Raw genomic sequence first — 22,387 nt, forward strand, 5'->3', positions numbered from 1 at the left:
CACCTAGAGCCTGTGCTCTGCAACAAAGAGAAGCCACTGCAATGAGAAGCCCGTGCACTGCAACGAAGAGTAGTCCCCGCTCACCACAACTAGAGAGAGCCTGTGCGCAGCAATGAAGACCCAGTGCAGCCAAAAATAATAAATAAAATAAGTAAATGTATTTTAAAAAAAGACAGGCTCACTTAGTTCATTTAAAAAAAAACAACTTGTACATGAATGTTCACAGCAGCATTACTCACAATAGACAAAAAATGGAGACCCAAATTCCCATCAGCTGATGAAAGGATAAATAAAGGTAGCATATCCATACAATGGAATATTATTTGACAATAAAAAAGAATGAAGAATTGATCAAACTACAACATGGATGAGCCTTGAGAACATTATGCCAAGTAAAAAATCCGTCACAAAAGACCATATATTGTATGACTCCATTTACATGAAATGTCCACAATAAGCAAACCTATAGAGACTGAAAGTAGATTAGCCATTGACGAGGGCTGAGGGAAAAGGGTTGGTGGGGGGAGGGGCTTGGATCAATAGGAAGTGACAGCTAATGGGTATGGAGTTTCTTTTGAGGGTATGAAAATATTCTAAAATTAGACTGTGATGGTTGCATAACCCTGTGAATATACCAAAAAAACACTGAATTGTACACTTCAGACAGGTTAATTGTATGGTATATGAATTATATTTTAATAATGCTATTAATTTTTTGAAAGTCAGACTGAGTCCTCAGGGAGCAGGAACTAGGGTATGGGATACTGGGGGTGTCAGAGAAGAGGGACCAAGGGATGGGTGTGTTGTCTGGGCCCAGAAAGGGAGCAGGAGTTGTGGATCTGTTCTGAACATCCAGGGAACCCACTTCATCCTTCACTGTAGATAGATACCCAGGGATATCTGTTGATTAGTGTATATGGTATCTTTACACCTATTTTTAAAAGGTGCCTCCCCAAACCCCAAGATAAATCATCTTGCTCAAGGCCAAAACTCAAGTCAGTAGTAAACAAAAGTTCCCCTGCTTTCAATCCCTCAGTCCGGTGTCTGTTTCTTTCCTGCTCTGGATATGGTTATGGGCAGTGAGTGTCCTTGGTCAAACTGGTGCCCTCTTTCTGCAGCCATGACACTGATCCCTGCTGTTGCCATGTGGCCCCCTTGTTCTGCTGTGGAGAACAGGAATGAGGGCCTGGGCATGACAACACTGAGTGAGGCCCCTGACACCAAGGGGATACCTAGTACTTCTGCTCCAGGTGCTACCTGGTGTACCAGTCCTGGGCTACAGCCAGCTGCTGCCTAGTCCCCATGACTGGCAGTGGCACACCAGGCACTTCCTAAGGCTGCCAACTTGGTGGCCCCCAAGTCTACAGATAACAGCATAGAAAGAAGGATCTGGTTCACTCTGACCTTTGGCTTTGTTTTGGCTTATAAATGCAGAAGGCCCTGGTGGTTGGAATTTATAGTCCAGAATCAGCTCTTGATTATCTTTCTAGAAATATTCTATAGGAATTTGAGCACTTATGTGTAATTTGGCACAAATGGGAGCATACTAACCACACTGCTTTGTACTTCACTATTTTACACTTGACATATTTTTTGAATATTGCTCAACAACATAGATTAATAAGCCTCATTTTTTTAAACATTTAAAAAATTTTTATTTACTTATTTTTGTGTGTGTTGGGTCTTCATTGCTGCCTGCGGGCTTTCTTTAGTTGCGGCGAGCAGGGGCTACTCTTTGCTGCGGTGCGTGAGCTTCTCATTGCGGTGGCTTCTCTTGTTGCGGAGCACTGGCTCTAGGCACGCAGGCTTCAGTAGTTGTGGCACATGGGCTCAGTAGTTGTGGCGCATAGGCTTAGTTGCTCTGTCGCATGTGGTATCTTCCCGGACCAGGGCTCAAACCCGTGTCCCCTGCATTGGCAGGTGGATTCTTAACCACTGCGCCGCCAGGGAAGTCCTGATAAGCCTCATTTTTTTTTTTTTTTTGAGTTTTGTGTTTTTCTTTCTCTTGGCTTTTTTTTTTTTTAACATCTTTATTGGTTTACAGTGGTGTGTTTGTTTCTGCCTTATAAAAAAGTGAATCAGCTATACATATACATATATTCCCATATGTCCTCCCTCTTGTGTCTCCCTCCCACCCTCCCTATCCCACCCCTCTATTTGGTCACAAAGCACCGAGCTGATCTCCCTGTGCTGTGCGGCTGCTTCCCACTACTGATAAGCCTCATTTTAAAAAAAAACTGTTGCATAATATATCTTACAGAGGCCTTATATAGTTAGTCCTTTGCTAATGGACATATAGGGTGTTCCCAGTTATCACAAATTTTGCTGCACCGAAGAATCTTTCATCTTCAGTTTTGCCACAGAACTGGAAAAGGAAATCTGTGATGTAAATTCTTTGAGGTGTACTTGCTGAGAGTATATGCATTTAACCTTTTTTAAAAAAATGTGTTTGTTTGCTTTTTTCCCCCCTCTTCCAGTTTTGAGACGTGACATACAGTACTGTATGTTTAAGGCGTACAGCATAATGATTACATACATCATGAAGTATTTAACTTTTGATAAACATCAAATCATCTTCCCAGTTTACACTAAATGTGGCGCCTCGTTTTTGTTTTTCCATTTTTGGTCTTTGCAAAATTACTTTAAAAGTTATGTAGCCTTCCAGAGTATGGCTATAACTATCAAATTATTTAACAGCCTACATTTTTCCCGATTTGAATAATCATACTTATCATAAACTACATTCCCAGAAATAGGGCTGCTTTTGAACCCTCTCCCCCACTCTATTAATTTATTCTTGTGTCAGTAATCTCCTGTTTTTATTCCAGTGCTTTGGTGTTTGATTATCTAGCGTGTCAAATACATCATTTCCACTGGTTTTTTGTTTTTGTTTTGGGCAACACAGCATGCAGGATCTTAGTTCCCTGACCAAGGATCGAACCCTTGCCCCCTGCAGTGGAAGCACGGAGTTTTAACCACTGGACCGCCAGGGAAGTCCTGATAGCTTCACTGTTGTTGGTTTTTTAAAAATATTTATTTATGTATTTGGCTGTGCTGGGTCTTAGCTGCAGCATGCGGGCTCCTTGTTGTGGCATGCAGGCTCTTAGCTGCGGCATATGGGATCTAGTTCCCTGACCGGGATCAAACCCGGGCCCCCTGCATTGAGAGCACGGAGTCTTAACCATTGGACCACCAGGGAAGTCCCCTCCACTGTTTTTAAATATATATATTGCACAGGAATTTAGGATTTTCAAGTTTTGTTAAAAAATTCTTTTGGATGGCAATGAACTTAAGGATTAAACTGGAGAATCAACATCTTTTAATAATAACTTTCCACTCGGGTACATGGTATATCTCCATTTAATTAGGTCTTATATCCTTCAGGACAAAGATACTATTTTCTTCATACAGGGTTTGCATGTTTTTTGTGAGATTTACTCCTTTGTAGTTTATGGGTTTTGTTGTTATTGTGAATGGGACCCCAAGTGTATTTTCTAATTTGTTATTGCAATTTGTGGGAAATATACTAACTTTGGGCCTCAGTTTATTATCTGCAAAAAGACAGAAGTAGAGCTACTCAGTAACAGGTCAAGTAAGTGTGGGCTAAACAAAGTGAAATAGATTTGTTCATTGCAGGACTTATCGATGACTTTAATATACTTTGATCACCAAGAATCCCCAATAAGGGTACAGGAATTTCCTGTACTTACTTGACCGTGGAACCCTTTGTCACAAGACATTCTGAAACGTAGAGAAAACAGTGCACCCAAAAACCCTTCTAGTTTCTAATTTGTCAATCCAGGGATCTCCACTGAACCTTATCTGATGCCCAAATTCCCATTACTTACCCCCGACCAGAACACAGAAGGCAACCCAGTGTCAAAGCGAATGCTTTAATGAGTGGTGCTCAGAGGGAGCCATGTCTCTCAGAGGCTGCTGCCAGCCTCCACTGTCCCCAGCTCTTTGTCAGGAAGGTGAGCTAGCTGCCTGGGGTGAAGGGATGGATCTGGAGTCTAAGAGTGAGCTGAGGCAAAGGGAGGTTCAGGAAGCACCCTGTAGGGGCGGAGCTCCCAGGAGTGTGGCAGAGGGGGCCTGGGACTCAGGCTGGCCCCTCTTCAGGCATTCCTAGCAAAGCCACGAGGGGCTCGAGGGGCGTGGGGGTCCCGATGGGCACAGGGTGGGTACGTTCGTGCTTGCGCAGGTCGCTGGCACTCAAGAAGGCCTTGGGGCAGTGGGGGCAGGTGTAGGGGCGCACAGAGCTGTGGGTGCGGCTGTGCTTGCGCAGCCCAGCCCGGTCTGAGAAGCTCTTGCCACACTGGGTGCAGGGGAAGGGCCGGAGCTCTGGGTGCGAGCGCTCGTGCCGTCGCAGCAACGTCAGCGTGGAGAACGTCTCCTTGCACTCCCGGCATACAAACTGTGGTGGTTTCTCGTCCACCTCCTCACCCCCCACTTCGCCTGCCCCCCCCCAAGGGACCAGGAGCCTCCCCAACCCCAGCATCTTGGCACTCCACGTGCTCCACCGTCATGCCCACCACTTGCCACTGGGTGGCCATCACACCACCCGATTCCGGAGGCAGCCCCAGCAGCCCTGCTGCAGGGTCCCCGAGCCCAGCCCCTGCTGCCGGGGCTGCTGAGCCCTCGCCTGCCACGCTGACCGGCAGCGCCAGCCCCACCACCAGCTCCTGCTGCGGGGGAGGCCCTGCGGCCTCGCTACTGCGATGGGTCCGCTCGTGCTTCCTCAGGCTTGATGAGACCACGAAGGACTTTCCGCACGCGTTGCAGTGGAAGGGGCGCTCACCCGAGTGCACCCGGCTGTGCTTAGTGAGGCTGGCCCGCTCGGCGAAGGCTCGGCCGCACTCCTCGCAGCGGAAGGGTCGCTGGCCGGAGTGCACCAGCGCGTGCCGCTTGAGGTCCCAGGACGCGACGAAGGTCTTGTCACACTGCAGGCACTTGAACGGCCGGTCGCCTGTGTGCACCCGCCGATGCATGGCCAGGTCGGCCGGCTGCCGGAAGTCCTTGCCACACTTCTCGCAGCGGTAGGGCTTCACACCCTCGTGCGCCCGCTGGTGGCGCCGGAAGCTCGAGGGGTCGGAGAACATGCGGCCGCAGCGGGGGCAGAGGAAGGGCTTCTCGCCAGAGTGCGTGCGCTCGTGGCTCTGGTAGGAGCTGAGCTGCGTGAAGCCCTTGCCACAGGCCGGGCAGCGGTAGGGCTTTTGCGCCGCATGGATGCGCTGGTGGCACGTGAGCGAGGACGAGCGGGAGAAGCTCTTCCCGCACTCTGAGCAGAGGAAGGGGCGCTCGCCAGTGTGGGACCTGTGGGAGTGGAGAGGCCCGGAGTGAAGGTGGCAGCCCAACGCCCGACCCCCGCCGCCTGTCTGTACTGTACGTTAGGGCCCCCTAACATCGCTGGGGCCTTGGCCCAATCCCCTAAGGGCCACAGGTCTGTACCTCAGAGTAAGAAACTTTCAGGCTGGGTGTCTAGGTGTTCTAGATCCATCTCTGCACTCAGCAGACCCGGCCCCCACTCGTACCTCCTGGGCAGCAGCCCAACTTCAAGCCCCACCCCCTTCCTAGTCCAGGAACCCAGGCCAATCAGACCCCAGTTTCATCCTCTGCCCCCATAGCTCTGCCTCACTCACTTTCCCATTGGTTCCTTCCGATCTTTGGGACTCAACGCCTTCACGCTATTGGTGCGCTCTTCCCAACCCCTTCGGCTGCCCCCCACCCAGCCCAGCGCCCTCACCGCTCGTGGTTACGGAGGTCCTTGAGTTCCGCGTAGGCCTTGCCGCAGCGCTCGCAGCTGTAGGGCCGCAGGCCTGCATGCGTGCGCCGGTGCTTGCGGAACACCGAGGGGTCAGCAAAGCTCTTGCCACAGTCGGCGCAGGCGTAGGGCCTCTCGCCGGTGTGACCGCGCTGGTGGATCTTGAGCTTGGAGAGCGCGCCATAGGCCTTGGGGCAGTGCGCGCAGCGGAAGGGCAACTCGCCGGCGTGCGAGGCCAGGTGCACGCGCAGGCACACGGGCTGCATGAAGCGGCGACCGCACTCGGGGCAAGGGAAGGGCTTCTCGCCCGTGTGGCTGCGCCCGTGACTGCGCAGCTCTGGTGCCGTTTTGTAGGCCTTGGGGCACAGCGGGCACGCATACGGCCGAGGCTTCGCCGCTGCACCTGACACCTTGTCCCCGCTGGCATCCTCTGCTTTGGGGTCTGGCTCTGGCTTCAGCTTTGCCTCGGCCACCTCCTCTGTGCAGTCTGCAGGCCCATGTGTGGCAGCATGGCGTGCTGCCCGGGGTGCATTTGGAAACGTCTTGGTACAGGACAGGCACTTATAGCGACGGCCAGAGCGCTTGTAGCCAGGGGCTGGGGACCTCTCCTCCGAAGACTCTACCTCCATGGCCTGGATGGGCGGGGCTTCTCTGCAAGAGAGGCAAAGTTAGAAGCCACACCCCTTTCCAATTCTCCAAGGCCTGTCTCCTCACCAAAGCCCTCTGAGGCCTCAGAAGGAACTCTATCTTATCTGCATTTCCCACCTGGGATGCACATCCTTCCTCGCAAACATTCCTGTCTCTCTGCGCTCAAGTTTCCTCTCTGGTCTGTTCACTGATGAAAGGAGCTGGACCAGGTGACCTCAGAGGAACTAAGAGAGGCCGGGATCATCGAAATGCCCACCTGCACTTCCCTCCCCAGCCTCTGGGCTTCTCCAAACCTTGTGGCATTCCCAGAAGGCCCAGGCTCTGTCCATCTCACCATCTTCCTTCTACAGCTCAGAATCCAAGCCTTGTGCAAGGCTGCAGACACGGAGGCTACCTAGATGTGGGTCTGGCCTGAAGGTCTCCAAGTGCTCAGGAAAGACAGAGGTAGGTCCAGAAGAAGGCAGAGCCAGTGGGCTAAATGTGGTGATTGGCACCATCTGTCTGGAAGGGACAGGTCCCCAGCGTATGTATTTTGTCTTTCCCCTCTGGTTGGTTAGCTTTCAGAGGCAGCAACTGTTCACACAGAATTCTGGCCTTGCACAGCTGTAAGGTACTCCACCCCAGATAGGAATCCTGGTCCACCCTCTGCTCTGGAATGGGTCTTTGGTTCTTGCTCCCATAACTCTGGTAATGGGAAGTTCAATTACTCTCAAAGCAGCTTGAGCCATTGCTAGCAGAAGTTAGAAGTCTCTGTCTCATACTCAATGTATCTGCTCTGGCCTGGCCTCCTGGAACACCCACTCTAGCTACGGCCCCTTCTTTCTCTGCTCAGAGCCCAGACAGCCTCCACCCAGCTGCTCCCGCAGATCACGGCTGGGAGGAAATAGGATTAACAGCTGCATTAGTCTTAACACCAGCTCATCCTCCCCGGGGGAGGAAGGGAAGAGGATTACAGCAGACCCACCTAAGGTGCAGCAGCTGCTGGGGCACCCAGGGCGGGGGGAGGACAATGTTATAGAGAGGGGAGGGCAGCCAGGCGTGTCCAAAAGATGGGCTGGGAGGTGGGAGGTTTGGACTCTAGCACTCCTTTCTAGGCCTGTTTCCTCATCTGTATACCTCAGGGGTTGGTGTCTTCTAAGTTATGACCCAGGGAGGACGCAGGAGTCCCCGGGTGATTGGCAAGGGCTGCATCTTTAGAATCAGCACCCTTCTGCCTGGTGGCCCTGCCTCAGTCTCCCACCCCTACACACACAATCTAGTGTGCACAGGCAGCCAGAGTCTTCTCCCTAAGGTACCATGTGATGCTCTGTCCCCTGCTCAAGAATTTTTCATGGCTTCCATCACACCACGCAAGTTCCCAGGTCCTTCCTGGCTGTTATGAATCCTACCAATCCTTCCTTTGAGCCTTACTTCCCGGGCTTCCCTGGTGGTGCAGTGGTTGAGAGTCCGCCTGCCGATGCAAGGGACACGGGTTCGTGCCCCGGTCCGGGAAGATCCCACATGCTGTGGAGCGGCTAGGCCCATAAGCCATGGCTGCTGAGCCTGTGCGTCCGGAGCCTGTGCTCCGCAACAGGAGAGGCCACAACAGTGAGAGGCCCGCGTACAGAAAAAAAAAAAAAAAAAAAAAAAAGAGCCTTACTTCCCAAAGGAAGGTCTTCCTGCATCTCCCCTTTGGTTTCTGCCCTACATCCCACACAGCTCTGTTCCACCCTCAGCTTGGTTTTTCACTTTTCCCACTAAATCCTAGGGCTGGAAGGTGAGTTAAAGGGCTTGAGGCCCAGCCTTCCCCAGGGCTTGAATTCCGCCTAGTTTCTAGGGAATCTGCCTATCCTTGGATGAGGCCCTCACTACCTCCTTTCTAGATCATCTCTGGACAGTCTGATAAAGTTTCTCCTTAATAAAAATGATAGCCTGGGACTTCCCTGGTGGCTCAGTGGATAAGACTCCGTGCTCCCAATGGAGGGGGCCCGGGTTCCATCCCTGGTCAGGGAACTAGATCCCACATGCATGCCACAATTTAGAGTTCGCATGCCACAACTAAGGACCCCGGGAGCTATAACTAAGGAGCCTGCCTGCCACAACTAAGACCTGGTGCAACCAAATAAATAAATATTAAAAAAAAAAAAGAAAATGATAGCTCACATTTACCGGGCACTTGCTAAACAGCAGACGACATCCTAACCTTTTTAAATGTGTTAACTTACTTGCACTTCATGTCAGCACCATGAAAAACGTTCTGTTATTACCCCCTTTCACAGATAAGGGAACTGAGGCCCAGAGAAACAATTTAGCATTGTCATTAAGTGCAGTCTCCGAAGCCAAACTGCATGGCTTCGAATCTTACCTTCCTCACTTCCTAGCTGTGACCTTGTGCAATTTACTTCATGCTGTAGGACCTCAGCTTTCTCATCTGAAAAAAGGGAGGTAATAACACTACTTACCTCACAGGGTTGGGCGAGGGCTGAATGAGATAAGAATAATTACTGCCCTCAATTACTGAATCTTCTCAGAGCCAGACACCTTGCTGAGTGTGCAACCTTATTTAATTCTCTCATAGCTTCCTGAGATAGGGATTATTGTCCTCATTTTACAGACTAATAAACTGAGGTTCTGAGAAGGTTAGTGATTAACCCATGGTCACATACCTAGTAACTCATGCAGCTGAGACTTGAATCCAGGTGTTTAATTCGCCTTGAGTAGTTGGGCCCTCCCAGGCTTATCTGCTACCTGGGCCAGCCCCACGATGACCAGAACCCTGAGCTCAGGTTACACCTTGGTCTCCTCTCATTCCTGTAGAAGTCCCTGGAGACCAGAGCCAGCACCCTTTATGTTTCTGTTTCCCTCTCAGAGGGCTGGAACCGTGGGCTCCAAGCTCTGGGCCCATCTGTGAGCCAGAAACCAGGTAGCTGGAGGGGTAAACCCCTCCTCCTAAGGCACTTCCCAGGGGAAATAGTAGGGGCATGCCAGGCACAAGCTCCATAAAGAACGAAGTGTCAGGTACGCTAGGCCCCTGTCTAAAACCCCACCATTGGGAATTCCCTGGTGGTCCAGTGGTTAAGAATCTGCCTTCCAAAGCAGGGGACGTGGGTTTAACTCCTAGTCGGGGAAGTAAGATCCCACATGCCACGGGGCAACTAAGCCCGCGTATCACAACTAGAGAAGCCTGCACGCCGCAACAAAGACCCAGTGCAACCAAAAAAGTAAATATTAAAAAAAACAAAAACCCATCATCAGGGTCTTCCCTGGTGGCGCAGTGGTTGAGAGTCCGCCTGCCGATGCAGGGGATGCGGGTTCGTGCCCCCGTCCGGGAAGATCCCACATGCCCCGGAGCAGCTGGGCCCGTGAGCCATGGCCGCTGAGCCTGCGCGTCGCGTCCGGAGCCTGTGCTCCGCAACGGGAGAGGCCACAACAGTGAGAGGCCCGCGTACCACACACACAAAAAAAAACCATCATCAGCTCTTCACTTCCCTGTTCACGGAGGACTCTTCCACCCACCACTCCCTAGAGTGATTCTGTGAACTCCCTGCATGAAAATAATCATGCAGGGAGCATGGGGTAGGACTCAGAAATCTATTCTAAACATGCTTTCTGGGTCATTCCAACTAACACTCATTTAAGAACCTTAGGTTTTCAGAAGCTTCTAGGAGAGAGGCATTTTTAATACACCTCTTTTTCAGATGTGGAGATTAAGGCCCCCGTAAGGGGAAAAACTTACATAAGGACACACAGCTAGTCAAGGAGCCCAGACTCAAACACGAGTCTTCAGGTCCCTGGGCTGGGCTCTTTCTCTACCAGTCTTCATTTACTTAAGGTTTATTAGCCAAATCATGAGACTTTCCACTGCTCCCAGGACAAAGACCAATATCTTTTCCATGGCAAGCAAGGCCCTGAACTATCTAACTCCTCCCTATCCCATCTCCCACTCCTCTCCCCTTGGCTCACTAGGCTCTACCCACACAGGCTCCCCCTTTTTCCCCTCAAAGACTTAAATTCCTTCCCATCTCAGGGACTCTACACTAGTAGTTTCCTCTGCTAGAAACATTATTTCCAAGGGTCTTTGTGTAGCTATCTCTTTGATTCCACTTGGGTCTCAGCTCCCTGTCACCTCCTTAAAGAGGGCTTTCCTGACCACCTTTCTTAATGCTATCTGCACCCCTGCTAATCACTCTCTATCCCCCTCCTGTTTAATTTCCTTCATGTTGCTCATCTGGATGACATGCCTTGCAAATTTACCATGGACCAGGTATCATTCTAAGCATTTTATGTGTGCTACTCAAGCTAAGCCTCACGATGGCCTAGGAGTTTGTTATGGATGAATGTGCGCACGCATGGAAGCAAGGCCATGTGAGAACTTAAGACAGAAGGTGGCCACATACGATCCAAGAAAGGAGCCTTCACCAGGAACTGAATTGGCCAGCACCTTGATCTTAGACACCTCAACCTCCAGAACGGTGAGAAATAAATTTCTGTTGTGCCCCCCAGTCTGTTATTTATGTTGTTGTTGTTAGGGTAGCCCAAACAGACTAAGTTAAATAGTATTATTTTCCCCCCATTTTTCAGACAAGGAGACTGAGGCACACAGAAGTGAAGAAACTAGTCATAGTCACAGCCAATACTCAAAGCCAGGGGGTCTCTGCCTCCCAAACTTCTGCCCTCTGTCCCCTGCTTATTGCTTTGCTAGCACTTATACATTGTATGGTTCAGTTAATTCTCTGTCTCCAGCTTGAGAGTCTAGGCTGGCAAAGAGCCAGGAACCTTTATTATTCTGTATCCTCTACACATAGAACCATGCTTGGTGCCCAAAACAAACTGAACAAATCAACCTCCGAGGCGGTATTTGAACCCAGGTCTACAGCCTCTGCCTCCTCCATAGTAGGAGTTTGTAAGAATGTCGGTCAACAACTATTTAGTAACTGAATTTCTCTGCTTTTCCAAGTTCACAGGGCCCAAATATCGCCCCCAGTACCCCACAGTGGATTCATTGCTCTGGTGAGGGAGGCTTGTCTTTGTCTTTGTTTACTACTGAATTTACGGGGCGGGACACGTCCTGCTGCATGAACAGGCTCTAAATGCCAGGGATGCAGAGATTTAATTCCCAGAGTTTAGAACCCTGCGGGCAGTGATGAGGTGAAAAGCCACTTTTCATCCTCTCTGCACCTCAGTCTCCCCACCTCTAAACAAGTAGTTACCAATAGGCCTCACAGGCCATGAGAGATCCGGTGAGACGGCAGATGGGGAACTGTGAACCATGCAGAGATAAGAACTAATCATCTCCTAGGCATCCAATCTGGTCAGTCCACAACCTAATCCCAACCCACTTTTCCAGCCTCACCTCCAGGGGCAGTGTGCCCCTCCCGACAGCGACCTTAGCTCCAGCCACAATTCTCAAACTTCACCACCTAAATACATCTCCATATGCAGTTCCCTCTGCCTTCTCCCGTGGGAAAACTCTTTTGCATCTTTCAAATACCTGCTTCCCCAGTGCCCTCAGGAATACTTAATAACACTATAGAGGTAAGAGCGCCATGGCTCTCTGGGCCTCAGTTTTCTCATCAGTAAAATGAGGTTTCTGAGGCATGTGGGAGTTTTAAGGTCTTTAGAGCCGAGAGCTGCGGAAACCTTGCGCGTTCTCGCTCCCTGCAACTGTCTACGTGTCGGGCCCCCGGCAGACATACAGCCCCGCAGGGCAGGGCCCTGGGCTGCCTCTTCTCAGGAAAAGCCCTGGGAAAACGAGGAATCGGAGAACGCGGCAAGAAGGAGTGAACGAAGGATGACAGAATGAACAAATGAATGGACCGAAGGCCATACTTTGGACAAAGGCCGGCAAGATGGCGTTCTCTAGGACCGCGGGAGGGGCGGCCAGGACCTCGACCGGGGAGGGGGGCCGCCGGCGCCGGGGACCGTGCTTGACGGGCCGCACGCCTGGGACAAAAGCCCGCAACATGGCGGGCTCTAGGACCCTCGTGTGCGCACGGCGCAAGGCGGGCAGCCATGCCGCCCTAGCCCAGGCGTCTGCTGCAGCCGGTCCGCCGGGACAGCCGGCGGGTTCTAGGACCCGCTGGGCCCAGAGCCCGCCCGCCCGCGCCCTCCCGGGGCCGCACTCCTCCCGCCCCGCCCGCGCCGCTCGCTCCAGGCCAACCCCATCTGCCCTCTGCACCCACAGGGAAACTGAGGCCCGCTCGGATTGCGTCCGCAGTGGGACTGCCCGGGGGTCCCTGCGGCTTCCTGCCGGCATTTCCTACCTGAACAGACTGGGGCTGGCTCTGTGGCGTCAACGGCAGCTCCTCTCACCGACGGAGCCCGGGACACAGCCAGGGAGCGGCAGGCGCTAGGACCCAGCTTGGGGGGGTGGAGGGGGAGGGACGGAAGGCGGGGCCGGCGAGCGGAAGTGGAAGGGAGCTTTTCCCGCTAGGGAGGAAGGCAAAGTTTATCCGAGCACCCCCCAGCCGAAGGTGGCGGAGAAACACCTTGCAGGGGGTCTCTGTGGGTGCTAATGACAGAGGACACCGGAATAGGTTTACGGGATGCACCGGCTATTGCTAGCCTGGGGATAGATCACCGTGAACTAGAAGGTGGGAGGAGAGAAAGGCCATGCCCAAGATTTGTAGTACCTAAATCCGCTTATATTCCACAACATTTCCCTTAATAGCAAGGAGTAAATGACGCTCCCTTCATCTGTCTTTAGAAGTTTTACAAGAAGCCCCAGGAAAAGTGTCGCCAAAATACTGAGGCCAGGGCTGCAGAACCCTTTTTATCCTCTTCTGCGCTCACCCAATATGCACCGTAACGATTTTAGCGGCTCTTCCCGGAAGTGTGGCTAAGGTTAGTCCAGAACGACACAGCTCTTTGACCTACGTGGGCGGGGTCAGAGTCGCGCGTTAGCCGCTTCTCATCTAGCACCGGAAATGTGTCTGTGTAGAACCGCTGCTTGGAGGCGGGACAGAAGCATTTTTAAGGCGGAAGTTTCACGGGGAAGCTTTTGCGGCTAGGACACTTCCTGTTTCCTAGTAACAATAGGAAGTGTCCGCGGAGCTGGGGGTAGAGTGCTGGCTTGTGCCAGCTGCGCCCTCTTTCCTCTGCGTCCTTCCTTCTCCCCCTCTCCTTTCCCTCTTTCCTTCCCCTCCCACCGCCCAGGAGCCCTGGCAGAGTGTGCGTGTGTGGGAGCTCGAGAGCCCCTCCACAACCACCCCTTGGGGTGCGCGGCTGCAGTTAGGGTGAGGGTCCCAGTGCGCAGGCGCATTCCCGTTCGCGGTCCCCAACGGACGCACCCGCGGCGGGAACGAGAAGGGGCCACCGGTGTGAGGTAGGGGTCCTAAGAGAAAACTGGTCGAGGAGATGAGTGAGGCAAGAGGACCTTATTGGTGGTTGATTAGGAGAGGCGACTCTTGAGCGAAGGGGCTTTGTGAAGTGAGAATTCTGGGAGCAGGTTCAGTAAGGGGGTTTAGAGTCGGAGATAGGAGTTGTATTGGGGTCCCAAGGGAGTGAACAGTCAGAGTCAGAGAAGGCCAAGGTGATGTAGGAGGCATGGGGGCCTGCCATGGAGAGAGCAAGGGCTTTGGAAAGAAGATTGAGTCAAACGGGCTGGCTCGTGTGTAAACTGGGATAACAGAGGCACTGCAGTGTGTTGTGAGGACTAAGTGACATAACGAATATTCTTTACTTAGCACAGTGCCTGACACATGGTAATGCTTAGGTAGCACGTGTTGCTGTTGTCATTAGTATTATGAGAGAAGGTAGAAGAAAAAATGAGAAGGGATGGAGAGGCGTAGGAAAGATAAAGGTTGGGGGTGAAGAGCCAGAAAGGAGATGAAATTTCCAAGATGGAAGATCGTTTGGAATCCAGGGAACCCAAGAGAGTCTTTCAGAAACGTGACTTTGTGACCCTGAAAGGAATAGGGCAGGTGGGGGAGCAAGCCAGCCCTTTCTCTGAAGGGGGCCTCTAACCTCACCTCTCAGGTCCGAGGCTGTCAACTGAAGAAAGAAGCTGCTTTTTCCATGCCTCTAGGCTACTCTGTTTAGCTGAGGGGTGAAGGAGGGAGGATTGGAGTTACCTTATAGAAGGTCCTAGGAGAGGTACAGGTATCCTTTTAAGATGTCGCAGAAGATAGGTTGTTTCAGATTTATAGAGAGCAGAGGGTTAGGGACAGTAAAGCTTTTGGGATTTGGTCTGAAGACAGAATAGTAGATTTGTGATCAGAGGTAGGTTGCATTCCTTTAGACGTCAGTTTCCTTATCTATACCTCCAGAGATGAGTCAGGCCTAGAGGAGCTGCCATGTCTGGGGAGCTTGTATGCAGGGAAGTATTAAATGATGTTGCTTCCAGAATAGATTCAGTAGAGAGCAGGTCTCTGGGCATTGCTGCTTGGGGAACCCATCTGTGCCCTCTGGTGAACTTGTTGCTCATAGAACTAAGAGGCAAAGTTAATTCAGGCTCTCCTTCTGACCACTGCCCCCTGTTCCTAGGCCTTGGACCCTCCACCAGAGGAAGATGCTGCTGCCACCTGCCTGCTCTTCCTGAACCTTCAGGTTTCTGCCACACTGCCCCATGGAGGACACGCCCACCTCACTCAGCTGCTCTGACTGTCAGCGCCACTTTCCTAGCCTCCCAGAACTGTCACGGCACCGAGAACTGCTCCATCCATCTTCCAACCAGGACACTGAGGAGGCTGACGGCATCCCTCGGCCCTACCGCTGTCAGCAGTGTGGGCGGGGCTATCGTCACCCAGGGAGCCTGGTCAACCACCGCCGGACCCACGAGACTGGCCTTTTCCCCTGTACCACCTGTGGCAAGGACTTCACCAATCCCATGGCCCTCAAGAGCCACATGAGGACTCATGCTCCTGAAGGCCGCCGGCGGCGCAGGCCTCCGCGCCCCAAGGAAGCCACTCCATGCCTCCAGGGGGAGACAGTGTCCACTGACTCCTGGGGCCAGAGGCTTGGCCCTGGGGAAGGCTGGGAAAACCAGAAGAAACATACTGAAGAGACATCTGGCTGTGAATCTGGGCCAGACCCTAGGGCAGCTCTGGACACTTGGGAAGATCCACCCACCAGACAAAGAGAAGGCTGGGAAAGCCAGCCAGATCCTGAGGAGGGCACAGAGGGCTGGGGGCCCACCACCAACTCTGCCAGAGACCCACCGCTCCCCACCCCGGCCAGCAGTCTCCTTAGCAATTTGGAACAGTATTTGGCTGAATCAGTAGTGAATTTCACAGCAAGCCAGGAGCCCACCCAGTCCCCTCCTCCTGAGGAGGAGCGGCGGTACAAGTGCAGTCAGTGTGGCAAGACCTACAAGCATGCCGGGAGCCTCACCAACCACCGCCAGAGCCACACCCTGGGCGTCTACCCTTGTGCCATCTGCTTCAAGGAGTTCTCTAACCTCATGGCTCTGAAGAATCACTCCCGACTCCATGCCCAGTATCGGCCTTACCAGTGTCCCCACTGCCCCCGCGCCTTCCGGCTCCCCCGAGAGCTGCTGGAACACCAGCAATCCCATGAGGGTGAAAGTCAGGAGCGGCTGTGGGAAGAGAAAGGGATGCCCACCACCAATGGGCACACAGACGAGAGCAGCCGGGACCAGCTCCCTGGTACACAGATGCTAAATGGCTCTGGGGAGCTGAGCACCTCTGGGGAGCTGGAAGATAGCAGCATGGAGGAGTATCGGCCATTCCACTGTGAGGACTGTGGCCGTACCTACCGCCATGCTGGGAGCCTCATCAACCATCGCAAGAGCCACCAGACAGGTGTCTACCCCTGCTCCATCTGTTCCAAGCAGCTGTTCAACGCAGCTGCCCTCAAAAACCACGTGCGGGCTCACCACAGACCCCGGCAAGGAGCCGGAGAGGATGGGCAGCCATCAGTACTGCCAGCTCCCCTGCCGCTGGCTGAGACCACCCACAAAGAGAAGGAGGTCCCCATCGCCACCCTGGACCACCGCCCCTATAAGTGCAATGAGTGTGGTCGGGCTTACCGGCACCGGGGGAGCCTGGTGAACCACCGCCATAGCCATCGGACAGGAGAGTACCAGTGCTCACTCTGTCCCCGCAAGTACCCCAACCTCATGGCCCTGCGCAACCACGTGCGGGTACACTGCAAGGCTGCTCGCCGCAGCACAGGCCCAGGGGCCAAGGGTCCCCTCGGCCGCCGCAAGGTGGAGCTCCCAGCTGACCCAGTGGGAGCAGAGGCAGCCCCCTGTTCAGATCAGGGACCTGGGTGCAGACGTGAAGAGGGGGCCACCGATGTCCCGCCAGCAACAGATAGGACCGCGCCACAGATATGTAGCCTGGGTGGCACGCTCTTTGAAGACCCTGAGAGTCTTGAACGTCATGGCTGGAGCCATGGGGAAGGGGAGAACGGCAGGACCGAGTCCAGGGTGTCACCTCCTCGGGCGTTTGCCTGCCGAGACTGTGGAAAGAGCTATCGCCACTCAGGCAGCCTCATCAACCACCGGCAGACCCACCAGACGGGAGACTTCAGTTGCGGGGCCTGTGCCAAGCACTTCCACACCGTGGCCGCCATGAAGAACCACATGCGCCGCCACAGTCGGCGGCGGAGCAGGCGGCACCGGAGGCGGGCTGGCAGTGCTGGCGGTGGGGGAGAAGCTGAACTCCCGTCAGGCGGGAGCTGGGCCCCAGAGCTGGTGGAAAACGGTGAGGGCCTGAGCCGTCCCCAAGACCCTTCAAGGCAAAGTCTGAGTGGAGCCGAAGGCAACGTGGAAAGTGATGGGAGCTGTTTGCAGGCTGCAGCTGAAAGGGACAAATGTGGGCTTGAGAGGGATGAGGCCTGTTTCCAGGGTGATAAAGAGAGCAGCGGCACTGAGGAAGGACTGGAAAGGAAGGAGGCCTGTTTCCTTGACAACTTGGACATCCCAGGCGATGAGGAGAGCAATGGGACTCGCTTCTGTGGTGGCCCCCCTGGGGTGGAGGAAGACCAGAAACCAGCCCCTGGCCAGCCCAGCTCCCCTTCCCACTCTGCCAGAGTCGCTGCTGGCTGGCAGGCTGAGGTCTCCCACACGTGTCCTGACTGTGGGCATTCTTTCCCCCATGCTGCTGGCCTGCTGAGCCACAGGCCCTGCCACCCACCGGGCATCTATCAGTGCTCCCTCTGCCCGAAGGAGTTTGAGTCCCTGCCTGCCTTGCGTAGCCACTTCCAGAGCCATGGGCCCGGGGAGGCAGCCTCCGCACAGCCCTTCCTCTGCTGCCTCTGCGGCATGATCTTCCCTGGACGGGCTGGCTACAGGCGTCACCGGCGCCAGGCTCATGACTCCTATGGTACGACTGAGGGCTCAGAGGAGGAGGGGGAAGAGGAAGGAGCAGCAGGGGCAGCCTCCGCCCACAGCCCCCCACTACAGCTCTCGGAAGCAGAACTGCTGAATCAGCTGCAGCGGGAGGTCGAGGCGCTGGATGGCGCCGGGTATGGGCACATCTGTGGCTGCTGCGGTCAAACCTACGATGACCTGGGCAGCCTGGAGCGTCACCACCAAAGCCAGAGTTCTGGGAACACCAATGGCGAGGTTCCCAGCCTCATTCATCACCCGGGAGAGTCAGGTGATGCCACGGGGATGGCTGCAGATGGCACCTTGGAGGGCACGGTGACCTCTTTTTCTGGGGAGGGTGGAGACACAAAGTCTGGAGAGGGAGTAGGTGCCACGCTTGCAGACAGCCTTTGTATGCCGGGTGGGGAAAGTTCTCTGGAGACCCAGCCCCGCCCCTTCCGCTGCAACCAGTGCGGCAAGACCTATCGCCATGGGGGCAGCCTGGTGAACCACCGCAAGATCCACCAGACCGGAGACTTCATCTGCCCTGTCTGCTCGCGCTGCTACCCCAACCTGGCTGCCTATCGCAACCATCTGAGAAACCACCCGCGCTGCAAAGGCTCTGAGCCCCAGCTGGGGCCCGTTCCAGAGGCAGGAGGCAGCGGTGAGCCCCAAGACATGGCAGAGGAGGGCCTCGGGCAGGCAGAGGTGGAGAAGTTCCAGAAGGAACTTAAAGTGGAGCCCCTGGAGGTGGTGGCGAGGGTGAAGGAAGAGGCCTGGGAGGAGACCACTGTGAAGGGGGAAGAAATGGAGCCGAGGTTGGAGACCGCGGAGAAGGGCTGCCAGACTGAAGCCAGCTCTGAGCGGCCCTTCAGCTGCGAGGTGTGCGGCCGGTCCTACAAGCACGCTGGCAGCCTCATCAATCACCGGCAGAGCCACCAGACCGGCCACTTTGGCTGCCAGGCCTGCTCCAAAGGCTTCTCAAACCTCATGTCCCTCAAGAACCACCGGCGCATCCACGCGGATCCCCGACGTTTCCGCTGTGCGGAATGTGGGAAGGCCTTCCGCCTGCGCAAGCAGCTGGCCAGCCACCAGCGGGTCCACATGGAGCGTGGCGGGGCTGGGGGCTCCCGTAAGCTGCCCCGGGAAGATCGGCCCTTCCGCTGTGGGCAGTGTGGGCGGACCTACCGCCATGCCGGCAGCCTCCTGAACCACAGGCGTAGCCACGAGACGGGCCAGTATAGCTGTCCCGCCTGCCCCAAGACCTACTCCAACCGCATGGCCCTGAAGGACCACCAGAGGCTGCACTCGGAGAGCCGGCGGCGCCGAGCTGGGCGGTCCCGGCGGGCAGCTGTGCGCTGCGCCCTCTGCGGCCGGGGCTTCCCTGGCCGGGGATCTCTGGAGCGGCACCTGCGAGAGCATGAGGAGACCAGAGGGGGTCAGGGAGGCCCAAACGGCACCGAGGGCAGTGAGGGGAACCTGGTCGATGACCAGGGACTAGAGGACCGGTGGTGCGGTACCGAGTCGGTACCCCTGCTGGAGGCTGGAGTCATGAGGCCAGCGGAGCAGAGTCAGAGCCCCCTCAAGGCAGCAGGTTTAGAAGGCACGGAGCCAATGTCCTGGGGCACGGGGAAAGCAGATGGGTGGCGAGGAGACAGAGGACTGGTGAATCATGATGGAGATTGGGTTCCTGGGGGTCACGTACCGACCAAGCCGGAAGACGAGTCAGGGGACAGTGTCCCCAGGAGTCCTTGCCGCCTTGGCAATAGCCAGCCCAATGGACCTAGTCTGATTCCCATGGATAGCTGGGACAATGGAGACAGCAGCCCTCAGCCTCAGCCGGAGAGCCACTCTTTTTCCTGCAGCCCTTGTGGCAAGACCTCCTGCCAGTCGGAAGGGCCCTGGAAACACCACAACACCCACAAGACAGACCGTCACTATTGCCTGCTCTGCTCCAAGGAGTTCTTGAATCCTGTGGCCACCAAGAGCCAGAGCCACAACCACGTAGCTGCCCAGACCTTTGCCTGCCCTGACTGTGGCAAGGCCTTTCGGTCCCACCAGGAACTCGCCAGCCACCTGCTGACTCATGCCAGGGGCCTCAGTCAGGTGTCGCCCCTGATGGAGGCCAGAGGTCCCAAAGCTGGGGCTGTGGAGGATGAGGTGGATCTCCCTGGTCAAGTCCGGAAGGCCCCATCAGAACCCCCCAGGGCCCCAGGAGAGAATGCCGGGAGAGCTAATGGAGGCCAAGGCGTCAGGTCCGCAGCGGCTGTGGACGAGGAGCGGCCCTTCCGCTGTGCCCAGTGTGGGCGTTCCTACCGCCATGCCGGTAGCCTGCTGAACCACCAGAAGGCCCACACCACTGGACTGTATCCCTGCTCCCTCTGCCCCAAACTTCTACCCAACCTGCTGTCCCTTAAGAACCACGGCAGGACCCACACGGACCCCAAGCGCCACCGCTGCAGCGTCTGTGGCAAGGCCTTCCGGACAGCTGCCCGGCTGGAGGGCCACGGGCGGGTCCACGCACCCCGGGAGGGGCCCTTCACCTGCCCCCACTGTCCCCGCCACTTCCGCCGCCGCATCAGCTTCCTGCAGCACCAGCAGCAGCACCAGGAGGAGTGGACAGTGGCCAGCTCTGGTACGGGGACATGAATGGGCTTGGGCAGAGGATTGGAGGGTCCCAGAGGAGGCGGGCACACAGTAGAGGGTAAAAACTGGCCCCAAGGGGAGCAAGGAGTGAGAGGATCACGTGGATTTCAGGAGGCGGCCAGGGCTGGGATGTAGAGAAAGCTAGTTTGCGCATGCTGCCTTTTGAGTGGCTGAGATCTGAACCCCTGGGGGCTACCTTACCCCAAGGTGAATAGGTAGCCTGGTGGGTTGGGGTAGTCAGGGGTGGTAGGGAGTGGTCAGGGGCAGAGGCAGCTGCCGGGGCTCCTCTGCTGTGCTGGAGCTAGAGAGGAACGGTCTTTTTGTTTTGGGAGAGGAGGTAGCTGTGTACCACCTGGCTGCTGCATCCGGACACTCCTCTGATCCAGCCAATTAAGTAATGATTTCCAGAGAACAAGATGGTCTAGGTTCTGCTCTTCCCTAGAGTAGGCAAGGAGCCAGGGAAAAAGGAAGGGGGCATGGGAGGCGCCCCCAGACTGTGGCTTCCATGCTGACCTGGTCAGGGAACAGGGTCATTAGTTGGCACCCAGCTCCCTGTCCCTGTTTCCCCGAATCTTGTCTCTGCTCCCCCTCCTCTTTTCTTGGAAACTAGACCCTTGGCCCTTTCCCACCTCTATTGGCCCACGTTTCTTCTCCTTCCCTTTATTCAACCTTCTTCTCTCTCTGCTGTGCATTTCCTTTTTGGGATCCAACCAAACCACCCTTTCCACCTGCACACCTGCCTCCCCGCCGGCACACCTTTAACTGGAGGGCTGAGTCACAGATAATTGATTCTTTGAAACCAGGCCCAGCTATAGCAACAACAGTTATCAGCCCCTATTTCCCTTCCGTCAAGGGGAATCTCCAGGGAAAGACACCTCCGCCCAGCCTTGCTGGAGGACGAGGCTGCAGAGGAATGGGAGAGCCTGTTCCCTCAGCAAGTCCCGGGCTTGCTCTCCACCTCCCCTAGGGATCTGTAGCCCTTCTCCCAGGGCCACTTCCATTTAGTGGCCCCCAAAGTGGGTGTCCCTGAGATGGTGGGCCCCTTGACCAGAGATTGTCAGGGCAGGAGGGGTGGGTGGTGAGATTCCCCTGAGAGTGCTGATAAGATGGCTTTCAGGATAAAAGCGTTCTCGTGTCCCCAAGGGAATGAGTGAGGAGTTAGTTAACCAGGTCTGGGGAAATAATTGGGAGTTCTCACACAGGCCTTGGGGGCAGGGGCTGTGGGGAATGGCCTGCAGGGCTAGGGAGAGGGAGGGGTACGAGCTGTGTGGGGTTTGTGCCCTCAGTCGCCTCGTCTTTCTCTCCCCAGGAACCCCAAAGGCACCAGCGGCGGGCAGAGGGGACTTGTCATTGCCCCCTCCACCCACCCCCACGACCCCACTCCTGGACCCTTCACCCCAGTGGCCTGCAGACCTCAGCTTCTCCCTCTGAAATTCAAGTTTCCAAAGATCAGAATACGGGGTAGGGGGAGGGCAGGTTGTAGGGAAAGGCTTGATCTCCTTGTTTTGCTCAGGAGTAGTTTGGGCATCCCCAGCTCTCTTCTCCTCTCCTCCTGCAAAGAGGACCCAGATCTGGCTTCTTTCCCACGGAGGGGGTGAGATGTTCCTCCCATCCTGTCCTTCAAGGACCTCCTTTCCCCTGCCTTTGTCACCATGCTCTTCCCTGTGACCAGCCCTGCAAGAAACCCAGTGCCAGGCTCTGCAGCCAGGCCACCCTCACCAGCCAGATTCCAACACTCGGGAGAGGCAGATTCAGAGAGAGAGCCATGGGTGAGAATGTTGCCTGTGGAAGGGGGGAGCCCTTTACTACAATTTGTAATTTATTTTCTAAAGTCTATTTTGTAACAATTTATTTAAGTTTAAAAAAACAGGAAAATTGCTCCCCCCAAAAAAAGAAATTTTCAAAGTACATGGCTGGTGTGGTTGTATCTGAGGGGATGATGAATAGGGAAAGCTGGGGACGCCTGCGTTGGACCACAGAGCTGGACGTGGAGGGGGCATCCACAGGGGAGGTCTCCCTGTGCTGCAGAGGGGAGCGGGGGCAGCTGTCGGTTGGGGCAGGCTCCTTCCCAGAGCCCATTG

General features: G+C 55.0%; 2 protein-coding genes across 4 annotated transcripts; one reads left to right on the top strand and one right to left on the bottom strand.

Moving 5' to 3' along the window:
- Window positions 1-3,881: 3,881 nt before the first annotated feature.
- ZNF668 (zinc finger protein 668) lies at window positions 3,882-7,036 on the bottom strand. Its single transcript, XM_029219270.1, is given in 4 exon segments — window positions 3,882-4,465; window positions 4,467-5,313; window positions 5,744-6,412; window positions 6,527-7,036. Coding segments are annotated over 4 exon segments (1,911 nt in total). The 5' UTR covers window positions 6,556-7,036; the 3' UTR covers window positions 3,882-4,099.
- Window positions 7,037-13,170: 6,134 nt separating this feature from the next.
- Window positions 13,171-21,788, top strand: ZNF646 (zinc finger protein 646). 3 transcript variants are annotated; one of them, XM_029221900.1, is made up of 3 exons: window positions 13,171-13,231; window positions 14,873-20,295; window positions 21,616-21,788. In XM_029221900.1, exons 2-3 carry the CDS (start codon window positions 14,955-14,957, stop codon window positions 21,735-21,737), a joined length of 5,463 nt encoding a protein of 1,820 aa, XP_029077733.1. In that variant the 5' UTR covers window positions 13,171-13,231; window positions 14,873-14,954; the 3' UTR covers window positions 21,738-21,788. The 3 variants fall into 3 exon arrangements, with proteins under 3 accessions (XP_029077733.1, XP_029077732.1, XP_029077734.1); XM_029221899.1 differs by lacking the exon at window positions 13,171-13,231 and adding an exon at window positions 13,462-13,712; XM_029221901.1 differs by lacking the exon at window positions 13,171-13,231 and adding an exon at window positions 13,462-13,623.
- The last annotated feature ends 599 nt before the right edge of the window (window positions 21,789-22,387 follow it).

Source organism: Monodon monoceros, unplaced genomic scaffold, assembly GCF_005190385.1.
Source record: "Monodon monoceros isolate NGI ecotype Baffin Bay Population unplaced genomic scaffold, NGI_Narwhal_1 Super_Scaffold_13, whole genome shotgun sequence".
Classification (NCBI taxonomy): Eukaryota; Metazoa; Chordata; class Mammalia; order Artiodactyla; family Monodontidae; genus Monodon; species Monodon monoceros.